The sequence below is a fragment of the Rattus rattus genome, chromosome 2 (assembly GCF_011064425.1).
Source record: "Rattus rattus isolate New Zealand chromosome 2, Rrattus_CSIRO_v1, whole genome shotgun sequence".
NCBI lineage: Eukaryota > Metazoa > Chordata > Mammalia > Rodentia > Muridae > Rattus > Rattus rattus.
The window spans coordinates 181,743,179-181,764,883 of record NC_046155.1 but is presented as its reverse complement, the minus strand read 5'-3'; the positions used below and the strand labels follow the sequence as shown (position 1 = coordinate 181,764,883).

At 34.3% G+C, this 21,705-nt stretch overlaps 1 protein-coding gene across 1 annotated transcript; it reads right to left on the bottom strand.

Annotated features, from left to right (window-relative positions):
• Positions 1-3,465: 3,465 nt before the first annotated feature.
• On the bottom strand, positions 3,466-19,878 carry LOC116894600 (vomeronasal type-2 receptor 116-like). Its single transcript, XM_032896317.1, has 6 exons — positions 19,658-19,878; positions 13,642-13,936; positions 12,539-13,330; positions 11,707-11,922; positions 10,055-10,178; positions 3,466-4,394 (listed from the first exon to the last, which is right to left on the bottom strand). Exons 1-6 carry the CDS (start codon positions 19,876-19,878, stop codon positions 3,466-3,468), a joined length of 2,577 nt encoding a protein of 858 aa, XP_032752208.1.
• Between the last annotated feature and the right edge of the window lie 1,827 nt (positions 19,879-21,705).

Genomic DNA, 21,705 nt, shown 5'->3' with positions numbered 1-21,705 from the left:
CACTATGTAAACAAACTCAAAGATAAAGACCACATGATCATTACATTAGATGCTGAGAAAGCATTTGACCAAATTCAATACCTCTTCATGATAAAAGTCCTGGAAAGATCAGGAATACAAGACCCATACATAGTAAAAGCTATTTATGGCAAACCAGTAGCTAACATTAAACTAAATTGAGTGAAACATTCCCACTAAAATCAGGGACTAGACAAGGCTCCACACTCTCTCCCTACTTATTCAGTATAGTTCTTGAAGTCCTAGCCAGAACAATCAGAAAACAAAAGGAGATCAAAGGGATACAAATCAGAAAGGAAGATGTCAAAATATCACTATTGGCAGAGAAGATGATAGTATACTTAAGTGACCCCAAAAGTTTCACCACAGAACTAGTAAGCCTGATAAAAACTTCAGCAAAGTATCTGGGTACAAAATTAACTCAAACAAATCATTTGCCTTCCTCTACTCAAAGGATAAACAGGCTGAAAAAGAAATTAGGGAAATGACATCCTTACTTATAGTCCCAAATAATATAAAACACCTCAGTGTGACTTTAACCAAGAAAGCGAAAGATCTGTATGATTAGATTTTCAAATCTCTGAAGAAAGATACTAAAGAAGATCTCAGAAGATGGAAAGATCTCCCATGCACATCAATTGACAGGATTAATATGACCATTTTATCAAAGGCAATCTACAAATTCAATGCAATCCTGATGAACATTCCAATCTAATTCTTCACAGTGTGAGAAAGACCAATTTGCAAATTGATTTGGAATAATAAAAAACCCAGGATAGCTAAAACTATCCTCAACAATAAAAGGACTTCTGGGCGAATCACCATCCCTGACCTCCAGCAGTAATTACAGAACAATAGTGTTAAAAACTGTATGGCATTGGTACAGAGACAGGCAGATATATCAGTGGAATACAATTAAAGACCCAGAAATGAACACACACATCTATAGCCACTTGCTTTTTGGCAAAGGAACAAAAATCATCCAATGGAAATAAGAGCATTTTCAACAAATGGTGCTGGTTCAACTGGAGGTCTGTATGTATAAGAATGAAAATTGGGGGCTGGAGAGATGGTTCGGAGGTTAAGAGCACTGACTGCTCTTCCAGAGGTCCTGAATTCAATTCCCAGCAATCACATGGTGACTCACAACCATCTGTAATGGGATCCGATGCCCTCTTCTGGTGTGTCTGAAGACAGCGAGAGTGTATTCACATAAAATAAATAAATAAATATTTAAAAAAAGAGAATGCAAATTGATCCATTTTTATTGCCCTGTACAAAGCTAAAGTCCAAGTGGATCAAGGACCTCCATATCAAACCAGATACACTCAAATTAATAGAAGAAAAAGTGGGGAAGAGCCTGGAAAACATGGGCACTGAGGAAAATTTCCTGAACAGAACACCAATGACTTTTGCTCTAAGATAAAGAATCGACAAATGGGGCATCATAAAACTGCAAAGCTTCCGTAATACAAAGAACACTGTCACTAGGACAAAATGGCAATCAAGAGATTGGGAGATCTTTACCAATCCTATATCTGATAGAGACCTAATATCCAAAATATACTAAGAACTCATGAAGTTAGATTCCAGAGAGTCAAATAACCCTATTAAAAATGGGGTACAGAGCTAAAGAAAGAATTCACAGCTGAGAAATATCGAGTGGCTGAGAAGCACCTACTGAAATGTTCAACATACTTAGTCATCAAGGAAATGCAAACCAAAACAACCCTGAGATTCCAGCTCACACCAGACAGACTGACTAAGATCAAAAAACTCAGGTGATAGCAGATACTGGTGAGGATGTGGATAAAGAGGAACACTCCTCTATTTTTAGTGGGATTGCAAACTGGAACAACCTCTCTGAAAATCTGTCTGGAGTTTTCTCAGAATATTGGACATTCCAATACCTGAGGACCCAGTTATACCTATCCTGAACATATACCCAAAAGATTCTCCAACATGCAACAAAGACACATGCTCCACTATGTTCAAAGAGCCTTATTTGTAATAGCCAGAATCTGGACAGAACCCAGATGCCCTTCAAGAGGAATGGATACAGAAAATGTAGTACATTTACACAATGGAGTATTACACAGCTATCAAAAACAAAGACTTTATTAAATTCATAGGCAAATGGATGGAAATAGAAAACATCATCCTGAATGAGGTAACCCAATCACAGAAAAACACACATGGTATGTATTCATTGATTAGTGGATATTAGTCCAAATGCTCGAATTACCCACGAGGCAATGCATGGACCACCTGAAACTCAAGAAGGGTTACTAAAATTCGGATGCTTCACTCCTTCTTTAAAATGGGAGAAAAAAATATCAATAGGAGGGGATAGAGAGGCAAAGTTTAGAGCAGAGACTAAAAGAACAGCTATACAGAACCTGCCCCATATGTGGCATATATATATATATATATATATATATATATATATATATATATATATATATACCAAAACTAGATAAGATGGGTGAAGCTAAGAAGTACATGCTGACAGGAACTGGATATATATCTTCCCTGAGAAACAGAGCCAGAACATGTCAAATACAGAGGCGAATGCCAGCAGAAAACCACTCAACTGATAATGGGACCCCCTGTTTAAGGAATTAGAGAAAGGACTGAAAGAGCTGAAGGGACTTGCGACCCCATAAGAAGAACAATGCCAACTAACCAGAGCTTACAGCAACTAAACCACTACCCAAAGTCTATGCATGGACTGACCCTAAGCTCCAACCTCACAGATAGCAGTTAATACAGCCTTGTTGGGGCACCCTTGGTCCTGCCAAGGTTAGACCCTCAGTGTAGGGGATTGTTCGGTAGTGGGGTACAGTAATAGGGAGTGGATTAGGAAGGGATCACCCATATAGAAGGGGTGGGGAAGGGGCTAGGAGGCTGACAGACAGGAAACTGGGAAAGGTAATAACATTTGAAAGGTAAATAAGAAATACCCAATTTAATAAAAATGAAAAATTGATTATATGAAAATTTATAAATTACCTATGTAACAATGGAATTAGTATGAATTATTAATGGACATTAAGAAACTTTATTTGGATGGGCATGTCATATTAAATGTGGTACTAATTCAGGCAGAGGAAATTATATGCAAATTATGGTTGATAGACATTAAAAGTAGAAAAGACAAAGTAATCTTTATATCAAAGAAAGATTAAAATTTCAATATTATCCAGGTATGATACCACCAGTTTATCTACTCAGAGAAGCTGAGTAGCAAACAAGCAGATGTGGTTTTCATAAATGAAATAGAGAAATTTCTCTCATACTGTAACACCGGAATATAACTGTTTAAAGAGATAATGTTTGGTGGACTTGAACCCATTGTATAATTGCATATCATATGTTTAGAATGGAATGGCAATAAATTTGAACCTCTTAACATTTGCTAATATAGAAACTAAATTTATTTTTCAACTATATTTTAAGAGACTTATTCTTTCTAGAATGTGCTTTGTCCCTCATATGATGAAATGAATTCTTTTCTGGTCTCAACAAGATAATGTAACACTTAGGAGCAAATATAAAACCAAGGAGGGCTGCACTGGAAACTAAGATAGAGAATACTTCCATAGCCACCATTACCTTCCCCTTAGTGCTATGGTAGACAGGAAGAAATGTGACCCAGACACAGAAGAACACCAGCATGCTGAATGACAGAAATTTGGATTCATTGAATGTATCAGGCAGATTTCTAGATAAGAATGCCATGGTGTAACCACCAAGTGCCAGGGAGCAGAGGTATCCCAGAACACAGTGGAAGGCAAGTGAGGATCCCTTGTTACACAAAAGTAGGATGTGTCCATGTTCAGCATGAAAATCTTGGTCAATGAATGGAGGAGAGATAGCCATCCATATTGCACAAAGAAGAAGTTGGATCAGAGTACAGATAGGAATTATACAGTTTGGTGCCCTTGATGTCATTAACCACCTCACAATTCTCCCTGGAAAGGTGACTTTGAAGGCAATGACCACAGTAATAGCTTTGACCAATACAGTAGCCAGAGCTACAGTGAATGCAACTCCAAATATGGTCTGCTGGAGGATACAGGTGGCTGCATTTGGTTGACCAATAAAGTTCAAAGGACAGAGAAAACAAAAGGTGATTGTGATGAGCAAAGTGTAACTGAGACCTCGATTATTGGCTTTCACAATGGGTGTCTCTCTGTATTTCACAAAGACCCCAATAACAAAAGCTGTGAGTGCAGATAAGCAGAGAGATACACTGGTCAGAGTCATCCCCAAGGGGTCTTCATAGGCAAGAAAGCTCACAGTTTTCTGCAAGCAGTGGTTCTTCTCTGGATTTGCATAATGACTCTCTGGACACTTCATACACTGATCCACATCTGGTCAGAAATGTAGGTTATCATGAGATCATAAGTCCAGGCTGAATTGATTTCTTATTTTATTCTGAGTCATTTCTATGTACAAGGACTGTTACAAATTTCACCTTACCTTTTTTCTCAGGAAAAAAGTAATAGGCACACTGTTATGAATAGTTAAGTATTTATATATTGTTCCTTCTTTCTCATGTATATCTTCTAGTATGCATGTTCACATATAATGAGTTTTCATTCAATCATTCTTTCCTTCCATCATATTATTTCTCTTACATAAGTTATCTATATTTCCACTGATAAGTGGATATTAGTCCCAAAGCTTAGATATACAAGACACAATTCGCAGACCACATGAAGCTCAAGATAAAGGAAAACCAATTTGTGGATGCTTCAGACTTTTTAGAAGGGGGAACAAAATATTCACAGAAAGAAATACAGAGTCAAAACATGGAGCAGAGACTAAAGAAAAGGCCATCAAGAGACTGCCATACATGGGAATCCATCCCATATACAGACATTAAACCCAGACACTATTGCCAAGAGATGCCAAGGAGTACATGTTGACAGGGGCCTGATATAGCTATCCCCTGAGAGGCTCTGCCAGAGCTGGACAAATGCAGAGGTAGTTTCTCACTGCCAACTGTTGGACGGAGAAGGGGGTCTGAATTCGAAGAGTTGGAGAAAGGATTGTACTTGCTGAAGGGGCTTGTAACCCCATAATAATAATAATAACAACAACCAAGCAGAGCTCCCTGCGACCAATACCTATCTACTGTGTACACATAGATAGACCCATGGTTCCAGCTGCATATGTAGCAGAGGATGGCCTTGTTGGGCACCATTAGGAGGAGAAGCCTTTGGTCCAGCCAAGATTAAATCCTCCAGTGTAGGGGAATGTCAGTAAGGGAGGCAGGAAGGGGTGGTTGGTTGGAGGGGAGCACCCTCATAGAATAATGGGAAAGAGGGATGGGATAGGGAGTTTATGGATAGGAAACAGGGAATCGGGATAAAACTTGAAATGTAAATACAAATATCCAAAAAAAAAAAAAAGAAAAAAAATAAATTAATTTAACTCTTCACTCAATATTAAGAAATAGAAAAATACTGAGAATTATTTTTCCTTTATTTAATACACCATAATTGTGCATATTACCTATTCTTAAAATTAGAGTTTCAATATTCTAAAAGACCTCTTAGTCTTGTTACATCTCTACATTATAAATTGCATAGACTGTAAGTTGTATAAATTCTGTAAACTGAGTTTATGATTGCATATAATGTTCTATTACATGGAGATAGATATTAGTAATGTAATCTACGGATTAAGGAAATTTAAATATTTAATTACAATAGACAGTAATGATGCTGGGGAAATCAAATGCAAATTTCCAATCTCTAGCCTGTATGGAAATTAGATAGAATTTGATTTAAGTTTCAAGTTCTAGGACTTGAACTTATTAACTATACAGGCAAATTGTTTAATATTACCAAGATAGGGCAGAAAAATGCTTTGTATTCAAATACTAGATATCCAACTTTAGACAAGTTAGATGACATTATTTAATCTTAGTATCTTTACATTAGCATATAAAGCTTCACAGATTTTATAGGTATTGAACATGTACATGTGATGCAACTTTCATGTCTTTGACTATTGATTCTTAAGTATTTCCCTGTTTTTATTGTGGCTTTAAATTTTTGTTGTCAGTCAAGTGACATTGAAAATTCCTGAAGTTACCTGAATGAGGATGATATTCTCCAAAAGACCCAACAAGCTGCTGAAAGAGTCAGATGCCAATATGTGTACCCAACCATGAAGAGAAGCTGCTGACTCCACTGTTGAATAAGGGAAAAGCTGGAGGAAGCTGGGGAGGAGGACAATACTGTGGGAGGACCAGCAGTGTCAATTAACCTGACCCCTGAGATCTCTCAGACACTGAATCACCAACCAGTGATTTGGCCCCTGACACATATAGAGCAGAGGACACCCGGATCTGGGTTCAGTCAGAGAAGATGAAAATAGAAAAGGATATCCAACTACTAATAATGAAATGTGTATATAATAGCTATAACTATCAATTGACTCTTGATTAAACTCAGCTAGATATTTTCTAGGTAAAATTTTCAAAAATATTTAAGGGGTTGTATTGTTATCCTGTGTTAGTTATTGTTCTCTTCCTGTGAACAGAAAATAGCTTATAAAACTATTTTAAAGGGGTATTTCCTTAGAGGTTTGCACTGTTAGTCCATTTCTGCCATATCAATAAGTATGACAGCATCCAGGCAGAGATGACACTTGAGCACTTGATGAACTGAATTCTTATATTCTGATTTGAAAGCAGAATTCAAAAAAAAGAGAGTACAGATTTCACATACTCTTTTAAAATTTCAAACTTATCTCTCATAACATATCTTCCCCCAAAAGATCCCAGACTCTAGTGTTATCTGAAGTTCTCAATAACAAAATAAAATGTTTGCTAAAATTTTATCCAAGAGAAAGCAGGAAGCCCTGTTATGTGCAGATAACTACAAGTAATTATTGTTTTCTGGACCTATTAGACACTTGGACTTATGAATTTATAGCCCACGGAAAAATGAATTAGAAAGTTGCAGACTTAAATCAGAGCAAACTCCCCCATAGAGAATGTAGGTAGGAATAAAACATAAAAATGCACCCCTTCAAAATAAGATATTGGCAATTGGTAGCTCTTTGGAAGAGAGTCAAATTTTATCATGCATCTCTTGGTTGGTAGATAACTGTCAATTGAGATCTATAAAAACAAAAGTAGATGAGTATCATAGAAAGTTTTAGAAATTTTTATTGCAAAATATTGAATAGCTAGAAAAGAGGGACTAGATCTGGGAGGATTGAGAGGGCTGCGATTGTTTGTATATGCTTGGCTCATGGAGTGGTACTATTAAGAGACATGGCCTTGTTGGACTAGCTGTGCTACTGTACTCATGGGCATTAAGACACTCATACTAAATGCATGGAAGGCAGTCTTGTCATTTTTGCCCTCAGAAAAAGATTTAGATCTTTCAGCTTGCCTATGCCATTTAGAAGAATATGGATTTTGTGGCTTTGGATTTGGACAGCAGAGGAATCCTTTAAGTGGGGTTAAGGGATATCCTAGTAGGAATATCAAAGATTTTGTTGCTGAGAGTGATTTGAACTCTGCAGACCTGGTCCAAGATTATTCAATGGAGAAGAATTTTAGTTGTGACTTAGAGATGATTTTGTGGTATTTTGGTGAAAAATGTGTATAATTTTTACTCTACTCCAAGGAGACAGCCTGAGGTAATTGTGAAGAGATTTAGATTGCTTTGAAAATGGAAGTTTCAAAACACCCTGTTATAAATTCTGTTGTGTGCTTACTAAAGTTCACTTTTATGAAAAGGTTTTTAATGAAAAGAAGCAAAATGAAAGAGGAAAAATAAAAAAATATATGGCTCAAGAATTAAAGGGGCACTAGGAAGTAGATTGGAGCTGAATTCTATGTTCCAGGAAATAAGCCAGTTAAGAGAGTAGGATTTTGCGGGAAGATCTCACCCAGGTAAATTTAGGCAGGCATAGTGGTAAAAACTATAAAAGTCAGGAGAGAGAGGTAAGCAGATCTCTGAGTTCAAGTCCAGCCTAGTCAAGAGTAATTTCCAAGAAGAGAAAAGCCTAAGAGCAGCCTTGGGGGAACACATCTTTAAACCTAATACTTAGAAAATAGGACTGCAGATCTCTGCGTTCAAGGTAAATCAATGGAGGAAGTTCTAGGATAGCCAAGCATAGACTGTGAAGGAGTAGGAAAACAGAAAGCTGGTGGTAGAGTAAAGGGGACAAAGTTTAAGTCCCAGGAAGCAGCAGAACTCAGCAGCCTTGTATCTCTGAGTTTAGAGTCAGGAATAGAAGGAAGTACTAGAAAAATTTATGGTGGTTACCTGGAACTTTGAAAATGGCAGTTATTAAGAAGGGACCAACATCACTATGGTGAAATCTTGGAAGTATTTTCTTAGAGCACAAAAATGCTAGGGATAGCCAAGGTAGCACCTACAGCTACAGGTGCACTTGGAAATGTGTAAGAATTGACCTGGTGATCGTGGCTTTTCACGTACATAGTGGTCATGGAGAGCAGCTGAGGTGTGGCACCATGAGAGGCCATTGAAGACCATTGGTGAAGATGAAACCTCAGCTGCAGTTGAAGACCCAAGGTTAAAGGGTCAGGCAAAGAAGCTGAGGCAAGACACCATGAAGAGAACCTATGAGAGACTATTGGTGAAGCCTACTTGCAGCAGAAAATGCTATATTAGAAATGTCATTACCATGGCATGATCACTGAGAATACCAGGAGCAGTGGTGGAGTGGAGAAAACCAGACCCTGGAAGTTAGAGGATCCAGAGGGCTGAGTTAGAGAAGTGACATAAACCATTTGGAGGAGGCCAGATCATGTATGGATCCAGGACATTTGATTAAGAACCTGTGAAGTTGAAATTGACTTGGAGAACCTAAGATGTTAAAGATGTCGGAGCTGTGGGATACTTGCCAAAGAAACTTGCTAACAGTGAGTGGTTTCAGCACAGAAGATAAAAGTTTGTATATTCACCAAAGATGAAAAATGAGTTGGGAAATTGAAATCTACTTTGATATCAGATGTGGAGATGCAGAGTTTGTAGTTTGCTCAGCTAGTTTGCTGTCTTTCTTTCAGGATTGCAGGTCAGTGTTTAGATGAAACTCAGAAAGGTCTTTGAACTTTGGAGTTTTATCATTGTTGAGACTGCTATAGATTATGGGAACTGTGGAAGACAGACAAGATATTTTTATTGTGTTATGACTGTTATGACTGGGTATGTCCCTGTAGAGTAGACTTAGGTTTGAACATGAATAGGGAGCCATGGAGTGGAATGTGATGATTTGTATGTGCTTGGCCCAAGGAGTGGCACTATTAAGTGGTATGACCTTGTTGGTGTAGGTGTGTCACTGTGGACATGGGCTTTAAGACCCTACTGTCTGGAAGGTAGTCTTCTCCTGTTTGCCTTCAGAAAAAGATGTAGAACTCTCAGCTCCTCCAACACCATTCTTGCCTAGATGCTGCCATGCTCTCACCTTGATAATGGACTGAACCTCATAACCTGTAAGCTAGCCACAATTAAATATCATTCTTTTAATAGTAGATGTGGTCATTGTGTCTGTTTACTGGATAAAACCCTAACTAAAAGAAGGATTGAATATGATCAAAACACATTGTACAAAATTATTGAGCAACTAAAAATTGAGAGAAAATATATTTTGAAAAATGAGTTTGAGATAATCACTAATATAAAGATGCAAAAATTCTGAGTATTAAAAGTTATTTAAATATAACTGGAAAACCTATATTAATACTTTATCAATATGTGCTAAATGGTACCATCTAATAAAACATATTGTGAACTACACTGAAAATATTTATTTTTTTCTCCCAGAGTCAATTTGGCAGTGAACTACAGATATAAATCATGTATGATATTTTATGACTATGGTGGGCCATTTCAATGAGATGCTAAAGAATTATGACATTTAAATTCCTAAACAAAGTGAACATATTTATTTCTGATTTAAATTTAGACAATTTCATTGACTAGATTATTATGGAGTCCTGTGCAGAAATGAGAAAGATTTCAGTAAATCCTGCATTTACCTGTCTCATTTGAAATCTCATTGTCTGCACAGGGAGTGCAATTATAACAGCAGATGGCCTTGCCCTCCAGGGTAACTTTTCTGAATCCAGGCACACAACTCTTACTGCACACAGACTTAGGGATCTGAGAAAAATTAAAGAAATGTTATCTAAATCTTAGTGTTTTATCAAAAATAATCATAAATAAAATTTTTGAATTTTATACAATCAATTCCCAAGTATTTTTATAAATACAGAGGATTACTTAGAAAGAATATACCTTGGAGAAACAAATGTGCTTAAAGATTTATCAGATAATTATTGTCAGAGTGTTGGAGAATTTGTAGCCATAATGAGGAATGGGAAAGTTTGAGAAAAGTAGGTGATAGGGAATATAATATAAAAGACAAATCCTGAGTGATACAATTTTTGTACTCTCTGACTAATGCATTAATCACATTTACTTCCATCATGACTGATGATCTGCTCTGTCAATTTGATAGGATTTAGATTGGGCATAGAAACAGATATGTGTATTTCTAGGAAAGATATATAGATAAATTTAACTAAGCTGAAAAGGGAAACTTAAATTTTGATGATGTCTCAGAATGAATGTATAGAAGGTAGAAGAAATCAGCATTATTCATGACTTTCTGAATTCAGAGAATATACATATATATATATATATATATGCATATGCAACATCATACTTTGGAAATTATATATTTCCAAATATAATGCACACACCCTGAAATTGCTTAAGTATAGATTTATAGGAGATAAATATATGCAAGCCAGTAGATTCTCCATATGCACCCGATATAGGTCTCTTTATCTAGAGGCTGAAAAAGCTAGCCCAATTATTCACGGGACAGACATTTTTTAAACAAGATTGACAAAGGACTTATTGAAAATATATGGACAGTTAAGGAATGCTAACAGGGTTCCTATTATGAATACCATATTTTGAATACCATAGGGGCTAAAGTATTTGAGTGCTTATTTCCATATTTGTGGCACCATTTGGGATGTAATTTAAACTTTTGAAGAAACAGATTTGCTGGAGAAATTTTTTTCAGTGTGGCTGGAATTGAAACATTTTAATTTTCTCCTCAGTTCCAGGTTTCTCATTGTTCTTACTGTAAATATGGATGTATAGAATCATTATCATTCTGGTTCTTGAGACTGTCTTCATGACTAACCCCTGGTGTGATGCTTCTATCTATAATTGAATTTAATATTTTGGATCATAACTAAAAATATACCATTTTTCCATGAATCGCCTTTGGAAATGTTGTTTGATCCTATAATAAAAAGTAAATTTTATATTGTTTCATGTTATTAATCTGGAATGAAAATTTTTCTAAAACACCTTGACCCAAGACACATTTGAGAGCTGGAAATATCATCTTCCAATATGTTCCTAATATTTGACAGGTAGACACTAAGTAATATTCACATAAATGAATACTGTGGGTCTTATTTAACACTAAATATTACCACTAATCTGAAACAGTGAATGAGAACATACAATACTCTAGTACTACCATTGTGGTGTTTTGTATTGGTAATCAAAGAGTAATGGATCTTAAGTCAGAAAAAAAGTGTCATTTCTACAGAAATTAAAATTTTATTAACACAAGGTTAAAGTGTTGATTTAATACATAACTCACCTCTGAAAATCTTCCTGCCCATTGTATCATAGGCTCAGATAAGGATAATTGTTGACCCTCAGGAGCGTTTCCTGAAAAGGATCCTATTTTCACTTTACGTCCAAGACCCTTTGGTAAATTCCAAAGGTTAAGAATGTCATATTCTGCATTTAATTTCTTTCTCCCACCTAAACTCATGTTGCCTCTCTCATCCATATCCTTTAGGAAAATGTTTAGCTAAAAGAGATTCATAAATTTATATTAAACTGTGTCCAGAAGACCAAAATGAACATATAGTTTTGAATGTGTCTTATTTATCTTAAAATATGATGCAAATGTCAAATTGATGAAGCGTCTAATAATGTCAAATAAGTGAGTGACTGAGTGTGTGGGATACCATACTAGCCAGACCTATTTGCTTCCAGATTATCTACAAAGATTAACTACTAAAAAGAAGTTGCTGATTTCTAGAGGATGATAAAGGGGAATTGTTTAGGTGTACAATCATCATTCTAATTGTTTCATTTACATATCTACTTATTTATTGCTGTTAAAATAAATTTACAGAAATATTATTGATTTTTCATTGCAACTTTTACCATGAGAATATTGTATATCTAGCTATTGATGACATGACATTCGTTTTGACTAATACCATATCCTCCTGCAATCTTTCATCCCATTTATCACAAACACACACTTGAAACTGTTTTGACCTTGAAATGAATTTAGAAATACAAACATTCCTAAGATTATGGACAACATGAATATAATTTTATAATGCCCAACCTTTTTAATTGCAAATCTCACATATAAAGGTGCTGATGACACAATATAGTAGAGTGGCTATTACCTGCCAGGGGAAGAAAGTCATCACTTCCCCATTTTCCTGTGGTTGTATTTGTACTTGTTGAAGACTCATCTGATGGAGACTGTGAGCCACAGCATACACAGCATTGTAGATGTTGTTGCTTTCTTCACTGATTGCCGTGTCCAATATATGACGAGGTAATATATCCAGAGACGCATTGGATTGACAGTTATCCAATAGTTGACAGTCAACCTCAGAAAATGGGCACTTGAAGAACAAATGCCATAACTTAGGAAGGTAAATGTCTTCTGGATATTTGTAAGGATTAACTGTTTGAATAAACTTAGTAAGTTCAAAACTCTCTTTATAATGGTGTGTAAAAATAAGGCTACCATGAAATGAGTCAAGCATGAAATAATCAGCAAAGTCAGTAATATGAGGTTCAATGTTCATGACCCAGACTTTCCATGTCAACAATCTTTGCCCAATATTTCGCATTATACCTATGATGGAATCAATCTCACCATAAATAATTATGACATTTGTCTCTTCCATATTTTCCCAGAATTTGTTAAAATATTTAGTCCATGTGACTGGGATTATTCTCAAAAAAGCTATGCAGACTCCTTTTCTTTCCATATCTTCTCTGAACTCTGATAAAATTTTGGTCCCTTTGTGGTCATCTGGAAGGATGAGACCAACCCAGGACCACCTAAAATGAACCATCAAAGATACAATGCCAAGTGAAAGAGATGTGTACTTTGGGGCCATCTGATACAGAGAAGAATATTGACCACGATCACTCAAAATGGGATCATAAGGTCCAAAAGAAAGCTGAACCAAGTAAGAAGAAGACTATTAACATTGAGCAATATTCGATTCCTGAAGCAACAAATGACAACGGGGAAAAAAGGTAGTTTTATCTCAATTTTAAAGAAAAATTACATTTACATAATTTACAGAAATTCCTTCCTAGCCTGTCAGTTTCAAGGACCTGATTTTAAGAGAAATCTTGCTTCACATTAAAGTATTTGGGTACTTTCTTTGATGTTGAATAATTTGAAAACTCTTCTTGTAGTTTTAAAAACACCTATAATATGAACAAAGAGACCTTACTCCAAAGTCCACACTCCAAATTTTCTTACCTGAGGAAATTTAAAGAGTTGAAGTAATGTTCCAATTTGGGCAGAAGCTGTACATGATGTCCCTGTAAGTGCAGCAGTAAAAATTCTTTTGTTACAATTGTAATTTGGTAAAATCTTTTTCTGTCCTTGACCTGTGATCCAAATACAAACATTCATAAGTGTTTCCTTCTCAGTGAATCTGACATTGTAGAAATCAAATCCAAGAGATATATTAGGTAAAAGATTGGGATTCCCATTTATCTCCTCAATAGCCAATACCAAAGCCAGAATATACTGGTAGTTCTTAAAATTATACCTGTATAAATGACAAAATAACACCAAATACAAAAGGAATGCAACATGGAACACATATCGAGTATAGTAAACTATATATTACATCTTTTTTCCATAAATTATGCAGTTTAACTTTTTCACCATGTATAGGTAGAACAAGATTGTGTAAATATGTTAATATTTGGCAAGATCATTTAATATTACTACACAATGACTATAGTTCCTCAAAGCATACTTTATTTGTAATCTATTATACTACGAAGATCAGTCTACCTGTTATGAATCACTTTCTCACAAAATTACAGATCTTCTAATATGTTAACCTTGACCTTCTGAGATGTTTGATTATGATAATTCATCATACACTATCGAACCAATCAGATTTTAGAAACAATATGTTTATTAAATAATATTACAAATGAAATACATTTCTTATGGGTATCAGTTACCATAACTCTGATAATATTTTTCTAAGTATGGCAGTCTGAAATTACTAGTGGATAATAAATGAGCTTAGAACTTACTCCACATAATCACTGGATTATAGGCATGAACTCACATTCTTTTTTAAAATATTACCTCTGGTCATCACTCTTTTACTTTGAATGCTTTTTAACGAAAAGCAGAAAAATACTGAGCAAATAAAATAATATTATTCAATGGAAAATAATTGGTAGGGAATATTTAATTTGGGGAATAAAATAACATTTTGACATTGATAAATACTGCATATTCAAATAAAATCACACACATATATGTATATGTATACATATATATATTTGAAGATATAAATAATTTTCGACAATTTCCTATGCATGAGTCATTAGAATAACTTTTATGTATTGCATACTAAAGACAGCAAAGGAGCTCAATATAATCAATCACAGAACAATGAAAAGAAGAAATTTTAATAAGACAAACTTTATCATTCTATATTGAATATCAGATTTTGATAGAAAGTGGAATAAAATAAATATTTTTTAAATGACAACTATTTTTATTATTTTTCTTGACATTGTGACTTAATTACCTCATTTCCCTTTCCCTTTGCTCTTTGTAAAACATTATGAATCTCCCTTTCTCTTTCTTAATTCATGGACTATTCCTTATTAATAGCCAAGAAGGACATAAACTTATATACATACAAACACACATGCAAACACACATGCACGCGTGCACATACACACACACACACACACACACACACACACACACACACTCACATAGTCACACACTCTAACTAGGGTATTCTTTGAAGTAGTCTTCTAAAGATGGAATAGGCTTACCATGGAAAGATTACACAAAATGTTATTCACCACCAAATGAAAGTATATAGCAGTAAAATTACACAGGCTGAATATATTTCTAAAGACTGAAAAGAATCTCCTTAGAGTTTTCAGAAAAATATAAACTGATACTGAGCTTTCAAATTGAATATCTACCTAGTGGAAAATAAAAGTGATAATGATGTATGTTAATCAGGCTAGGAGCAAAGATAAATGATGGAGAGCAGCTATATGATAGGAAAGTTAGTCTTAAATAACTTAAATAACTGCTACTCTCAGCATCACAAAGAACTCTTAGGTTCTGCAAAACATCCAAAGAAAGAACCAGAGAAAAGGAAAGAGAAGTTTATACTAAGGATTATGGGCACACCCAGGAAAACAAGCAATAGAATGAAAAAAATATTGTTCTCTGATTATTTTTTTTTTAAATTTCTTACCTCACAGTGATTTTTAAACTTGTTCTTCAGATATTGGACCAAAATTATGATTAATATACATAAAGTACCTACATGTTTTTAGATGTTACTCAAATTACTGGAGTTTGAGCCATGTGAAAATGTTAAGAAAGTGGGAATGTAGTTCAATATTACAATATAAGATTGAATGTACTTAAAAACAGCAATTCTGATGAATCAGAAATGATATTCCAAGAAATATGATAGTTACAACAAAATACCATACAAATCACTTAGAAATATCAAACACCTATGAAATGACTGCATGAATTTTTTTTAAGATTTATTCATTTATTATATATAAGTACACTGTAGCTGTCTTCAGATACACCAGAAGAGGGCATTGAATCTCTTTACAGATGGTTGTGAGCCACCATGTGGTTGCTGGGAATTGAACTCAGGACCTCTGGAAGAGTAGTCAGGTGCTCTTAACCGCTGAGCCACCTCTCCAGCCCCCATGAATTTTTTACAGCATAAAAAATTTTCAACATCTTAGAAAATGTTCTCTATTCACGTATGTAATTGCAGTGAAACAAAGTAAAACATTACATTGTTTAATTTTATATTGGTTGAGAATGGAATTAATTTTTTAGAAAATCAATCTATACATGTCTGAATTATTACTGAATGTGAATATTTTATTTGGATGCATACATTTATCTCTATAAGGTGAATTTCTAATCTTTACCATGCTGAAAAATAAGAGACATCAGTTCTTACTTCAGTGAGAATTTCTAAATATCCTTAGGGCAGAAATCTTGCTATATATTTTATGAGATTGCAGTATTGGTATTTCTGGTTTTGCTCAAAAATATCTGTCCATATTGTATTTTATTTACAAAGCACACTGATACAAAGCTAACAAACAAGACCCGAGTACCAAAGAAAAGCCTAAACTGAGAATGAATGAAGTGGAAGCAATAAGGAAAACACCAAGGAAAGGGTTTTCTAATTAACATAAATAAAAGGAAGGCCAAGAAGGATATTTGTGAGCACTCATGATACAGTTTATCTCCATGAACTGAAAAATTTTACTGCTGAAATTCAATGAGGATATCAATGTTAAAGCCAATTCAGAATCAAAATATACCTAAGTTTAGCACCATACTCACTCAAAATATATGCAAAATCGGCAATGCAATGTTTTATATATTTTCATTTTTCAAAGAAATATACTCTTTATTTGGATTAGTTATAATCTATCTATGGAATGTTTATAACTAAATATTTCTGCATTTAAAATGATAAATGTTTGTATATTATCAGGGAATAAATATTGAAAACCTCTAGCTGTATTATAACTTTCTGTAATTTGATCAATGGATATAAAAGTAAAATATTTTAAAACAACTTTCCAGATAATAATTTTTATTTATTATGAAAAATTGATGATGACGATGCTATATAACTACTACTAAGAGATATGTTCTTGTGATATGTCAACTTTATAAAGTTACAAATAGAATAAATGAATACATGGTTGACTAAAGCCATTTGGACCTATAAGTTTACACCCATATTTTAATTGATGTGAAGGAAATAATTTACTCTCATAAAATATAGAGGGCATTTTCAGTTGTATCTGGAATCATATTAGAAAGATCAATGAAGTGACTGAACATATTGTCTAATATATTGGCTGTAGGATCCTGATACTGGATTAGAGGGCCTGAGTAATCTCAAGATACTCATTGTAGGATGAGAAAATTTGTCCTGACAGTTTTTCTTTCACCTGAAAATGTGAGCTGTATCAAAGTGTGTCAACACACAAATTTACTATATTATAGTAAATTTGAGAAGACTATACTATTAATGTGAAAATCAAGGAAGCCAATTTCTTCTTAAAATTCTTCCATATTAAATAGGAAACTCTACACAATAAATATTCACTTCTTACACTTCCTATATGATAGATTAAAAGAAAGAACCATTTAGAAAAGGTTACTTTTAAAAACTAACATACCAGAATATAATGACAGCTCACTTATTCTTTCGTGAATGTGATAGTCTCAAGGAGAATATTTATGCTTACAAACATATAATGAATAAGAATCGCAGAGAAAGATAGGAATTTATCCTTTTAAAATGCATAGAAAAGTCTCAAACTAATAGGTATAGAATTTAGTAAGAATGACAAAAGAATGTTTTCAGCTTCCAGGGACTAAACCACTACCGAAAGACTATACATGGACTGACTCATAGCTCCAACTCCATATGTAGCAGGGCATTGCCTTGTTGAGCACCAATGAAAGGAGAAGCCCTTGGGCCTGCCAAGGTTGGACCCCCAGTGTAAAGGAATGTCGGGGGGCATTAAGGGGTGGTGGACGGGGGGGGACACTCTTACAGAAGAAAAGGAAGGGGAGGGAATATGGGACTCATGAACAGAAAAACAGGAAAGGGAATAACATTTGAAATGTAAATAAAGAAATATCCAATTTAAAAAAAAGAATGTTTTCAGCTTTGCAGTATGTATGCCTATTTGTGATCAATCTATAGGAAAATTATGCTTAGTGAATGAATTGTATGAGATAATACTGTTAACTATTTATTAAAAAATCCAATAAATTTCTGTCATAATTTTTTTTCTGACAAGTTAAATATTTGTGACAAGGAAAGTACTTTTACTTTTAATGAACAAGCCAGACACTAATACTCACAGCACAAAAACTATAGTCTTTGCAGTGAATGACTTGATATTGCACAATATAATGGAAGAACATGTCAATGCATTTTCATGCCTGAAATTGCTGAAGTGAAGATATAAGAAGCATTAATTATGATGAAATAGAAGAGACTCCCTAACATCTGAAATTTCCCTATCTGCTAAACATTTGAGAAAATTGTGTTTTGTTTCTGAGACAATTTATGATTCTTTAAAATAAATGGAGATAAATAAATACTGAATATCAATCATTTTGCCTGAAAATCACATTTTCTATAAATATATTTGTTGTTAACATAATGTTTAATATGCATTCATAAATAAGCTGTCTTTCTCCTCCACTATGTTTAATAAAATTGTTAATATTTCACTATGACTTTACAGAATACATAATATTGTCACACTGAGTGTAATTTACCTTCACACTGGTATTTCTTTTGGTTATTTTTTTACTTGTTAACTCCCAAAAGGTTTTGTTATGCTTTTAAGGGGATTTCTAAGTCTTAATGTTTTATTTCAATGCCCTACTTTCTGTATAAATACAGATATAAGATGGTCTTCATGGAATTGAATGGTTTGGTTGAGATAAATACATCTTATCTCCTTTTTATGGGAACATACAGGAATAGTTCTGTCTAATTCATAAAGACCTGTCTGGCACTATCCATCTATCTGGAATGTTTCATATAAGCTAAAACAACAAAAGGTTGACCCACTCATAGTCATGATGTCTTGGTCAATACACCCATAAAATTGAAAATACTGCAAAAAAGCATAAATCGGTAAACACTGGGAATTGGAGCAAAAACATATCAGCAAACACTTATAAGAAAACGTGAGATAGATGAAATGTCTGTGCAGCTCCAAAGTATTCACAACTTCTAATTGTGATAGACTATTTTGAAATTAGCTGCATGTAGCAAAAACACAGCCTCTTCAATCAAGCAGTAGAACAAACACTCAGGACTTACTGCATTTAGTGAAATAATCGCAAGAACACACCCGGAATATGAGCAGCAAGGTCAGGATGCGATTAATTTATCCTTTTTAAAGACCATAATATTGAAAACTATTCTGACATTGTGGTATAACAGCGATTGCAAAGAAGAGGTATACTTTATTAATCAAATGAGGAAACTAAAATGAATAAATGCAAAGTTAACACTTATTTCCACCTGAGAGAGGAAAAGAGGCAAAAATGATAATAAATTTAAAAAATAGATTTTTAGAATATCTATGAATTGTTACATTAAAAGTAAATCAGCATATTAGTACATTTTAATATCACACCCATTAAGATACGAGAATTCTAAACATTAAAAATAAATAATTTTACTTACTGTAAATAATTGTCCATATATTGGTATGGAAGAGTTTTATTTGGAACTTTGTTTGGAGAATAGTATGTATGGATAGGAAAAAATGCACCTATCACAACATCTCCTTCGTGGTGAAAATCTTCAGGGATTATGTAAAAGCACAGGCTGATATCCACAGTCATAATGGAAGAGACAAATTTTGGAATCTGTAAGAACCAGGAAATAAAGATCCAGTAAAACATCTTTATTGATACATTGGTTCACTTGATGCAGAACTGGCACTGCCTACTAGATATATGTTGAGGTCATGTTTTATCACTATGGTTGTTTTTAACTTTGTCCAGTAGTGAGGCTGTCACACTAATCATTCCAAAAATTTTCTGTTGCCTACTTCCATTCTATTGGGAATTTTTAAACTATTTTCTTGGGCTCTACACCTGAGGCCCTCTATTCAAATAAAAAAAAAATCTAGAATATAAATTTGCTTTTATTTACTAGCCAAAGGCACTATGGTTTCAGTCAATGGTACAAATATCCAGAGATCAGAGTTGACCTCCTCTTGGGATGAATTGGCTAAAAATATGAAGCAAGAAACTTTTTACATGAAAACAATATAGGCTGCTCACCACATGTTATATCATTATAGCCCAATTACATGAAAAAGAAAAGGACCAAAATGAAAACATTGCAGATATGTCCACTCAAGATTAATATATTCTATGGTTTTTGAGAGGTCCTATTTGTGGCTTAACAGTAAAGACTCAGAGAAAACAATAATATTGTTGATATTTTTGCTAGGGCAGTTTCTCAGATAACATTCTGGTCCTGACTCACTTGCCACTGTATTTCTACCAAGTGGTTCTCATTCGGCTTACCTCAGTGCTCTGTTGCTCTTCTCCCATGATTCATCATCGATATTCTGAATTACTTCATTCCTACTGTATTTCTGCATTCCTACTGTATTTCTGCATTCCTACCTTCTTTCTGCATTCCGTGACATTTAAAAGACATCTTTTTTTTTTACTTTCGCCCAATTGATAAGATATAATTTCCCAACTAAACATACAAAGCCCAGTACTTCTGGAGTATTCCACGGAAATTTTCATTTTAACACTTTAACATGGTAATCTCAGAAAATTATGTCTTTTTCTGTGTGTGTGGCAAACAAGGAAGTCATAAACATTTATATAAAGAAAACAGTAATCGTGTTACAGAAACGACAACATCATATATCTTGTCAGTAAATAAAATGCCAGCACAACAATTTACATGTTTTAATACAGGGTTACATATACATAGTCAAGTTACACCACAATTTTAAGCAATGGATAAGTCAACATTTCTTTTATTCTGAAAAGGGACATTATCTTTCATATTATGAAACTATATACAAATATAAAAATTTTGAGAAATGTGAGAATAGGAATTATATTTACAATATCCAGTTCATTTATATTTCATAATTTTGAAAATATACTCTTACTATCTTACCTTAATGTATGATTTGCAGAGTTTGTTTTGTTTTTCTTTTGTCAGAAGGGAACATTGAAATGTGCTTTTTAAATATAAACGTAGAAGACAACTAAAAGAAGTTTAAGATTTTGAGTTTTTTATTGTATGTTTTTTTATTTACATTTCACTGCTCAGGTTTACCATTCTTATACACCTATCCTAATCCCCCAACCCCTTTTTGTATGGGGGTGTTCCCACACCCAACTACATACCCCTTTCTGACTCCCTGCCCTGACATTGTACTACACTTGGGGGGGGTGTCCAGCTTGTCATGATAAAGGGCTTCTATTTCCACTAGTTCCAAACAAGACCATCCTCTGCTACATATGCAGCTGGACCCATGGGTCTGCCCATGTGTACTCTTTGGATGGTGGTTTAGTCACTGGGAGATCTGGTTGGTTGGTATTGTTGTTCTTGTCTTGTTTCAACCCCCTTCAGCTCCTACAATCCTTTCTCTAACTCTTCCAATGGGGATTTAGTTCTCAGTTCTATAATTGGCTGCTAGATTAGCCTCTGTATTTGTCAAGCTCAGGCAAAGCCTCTCAGGAAACAACTAT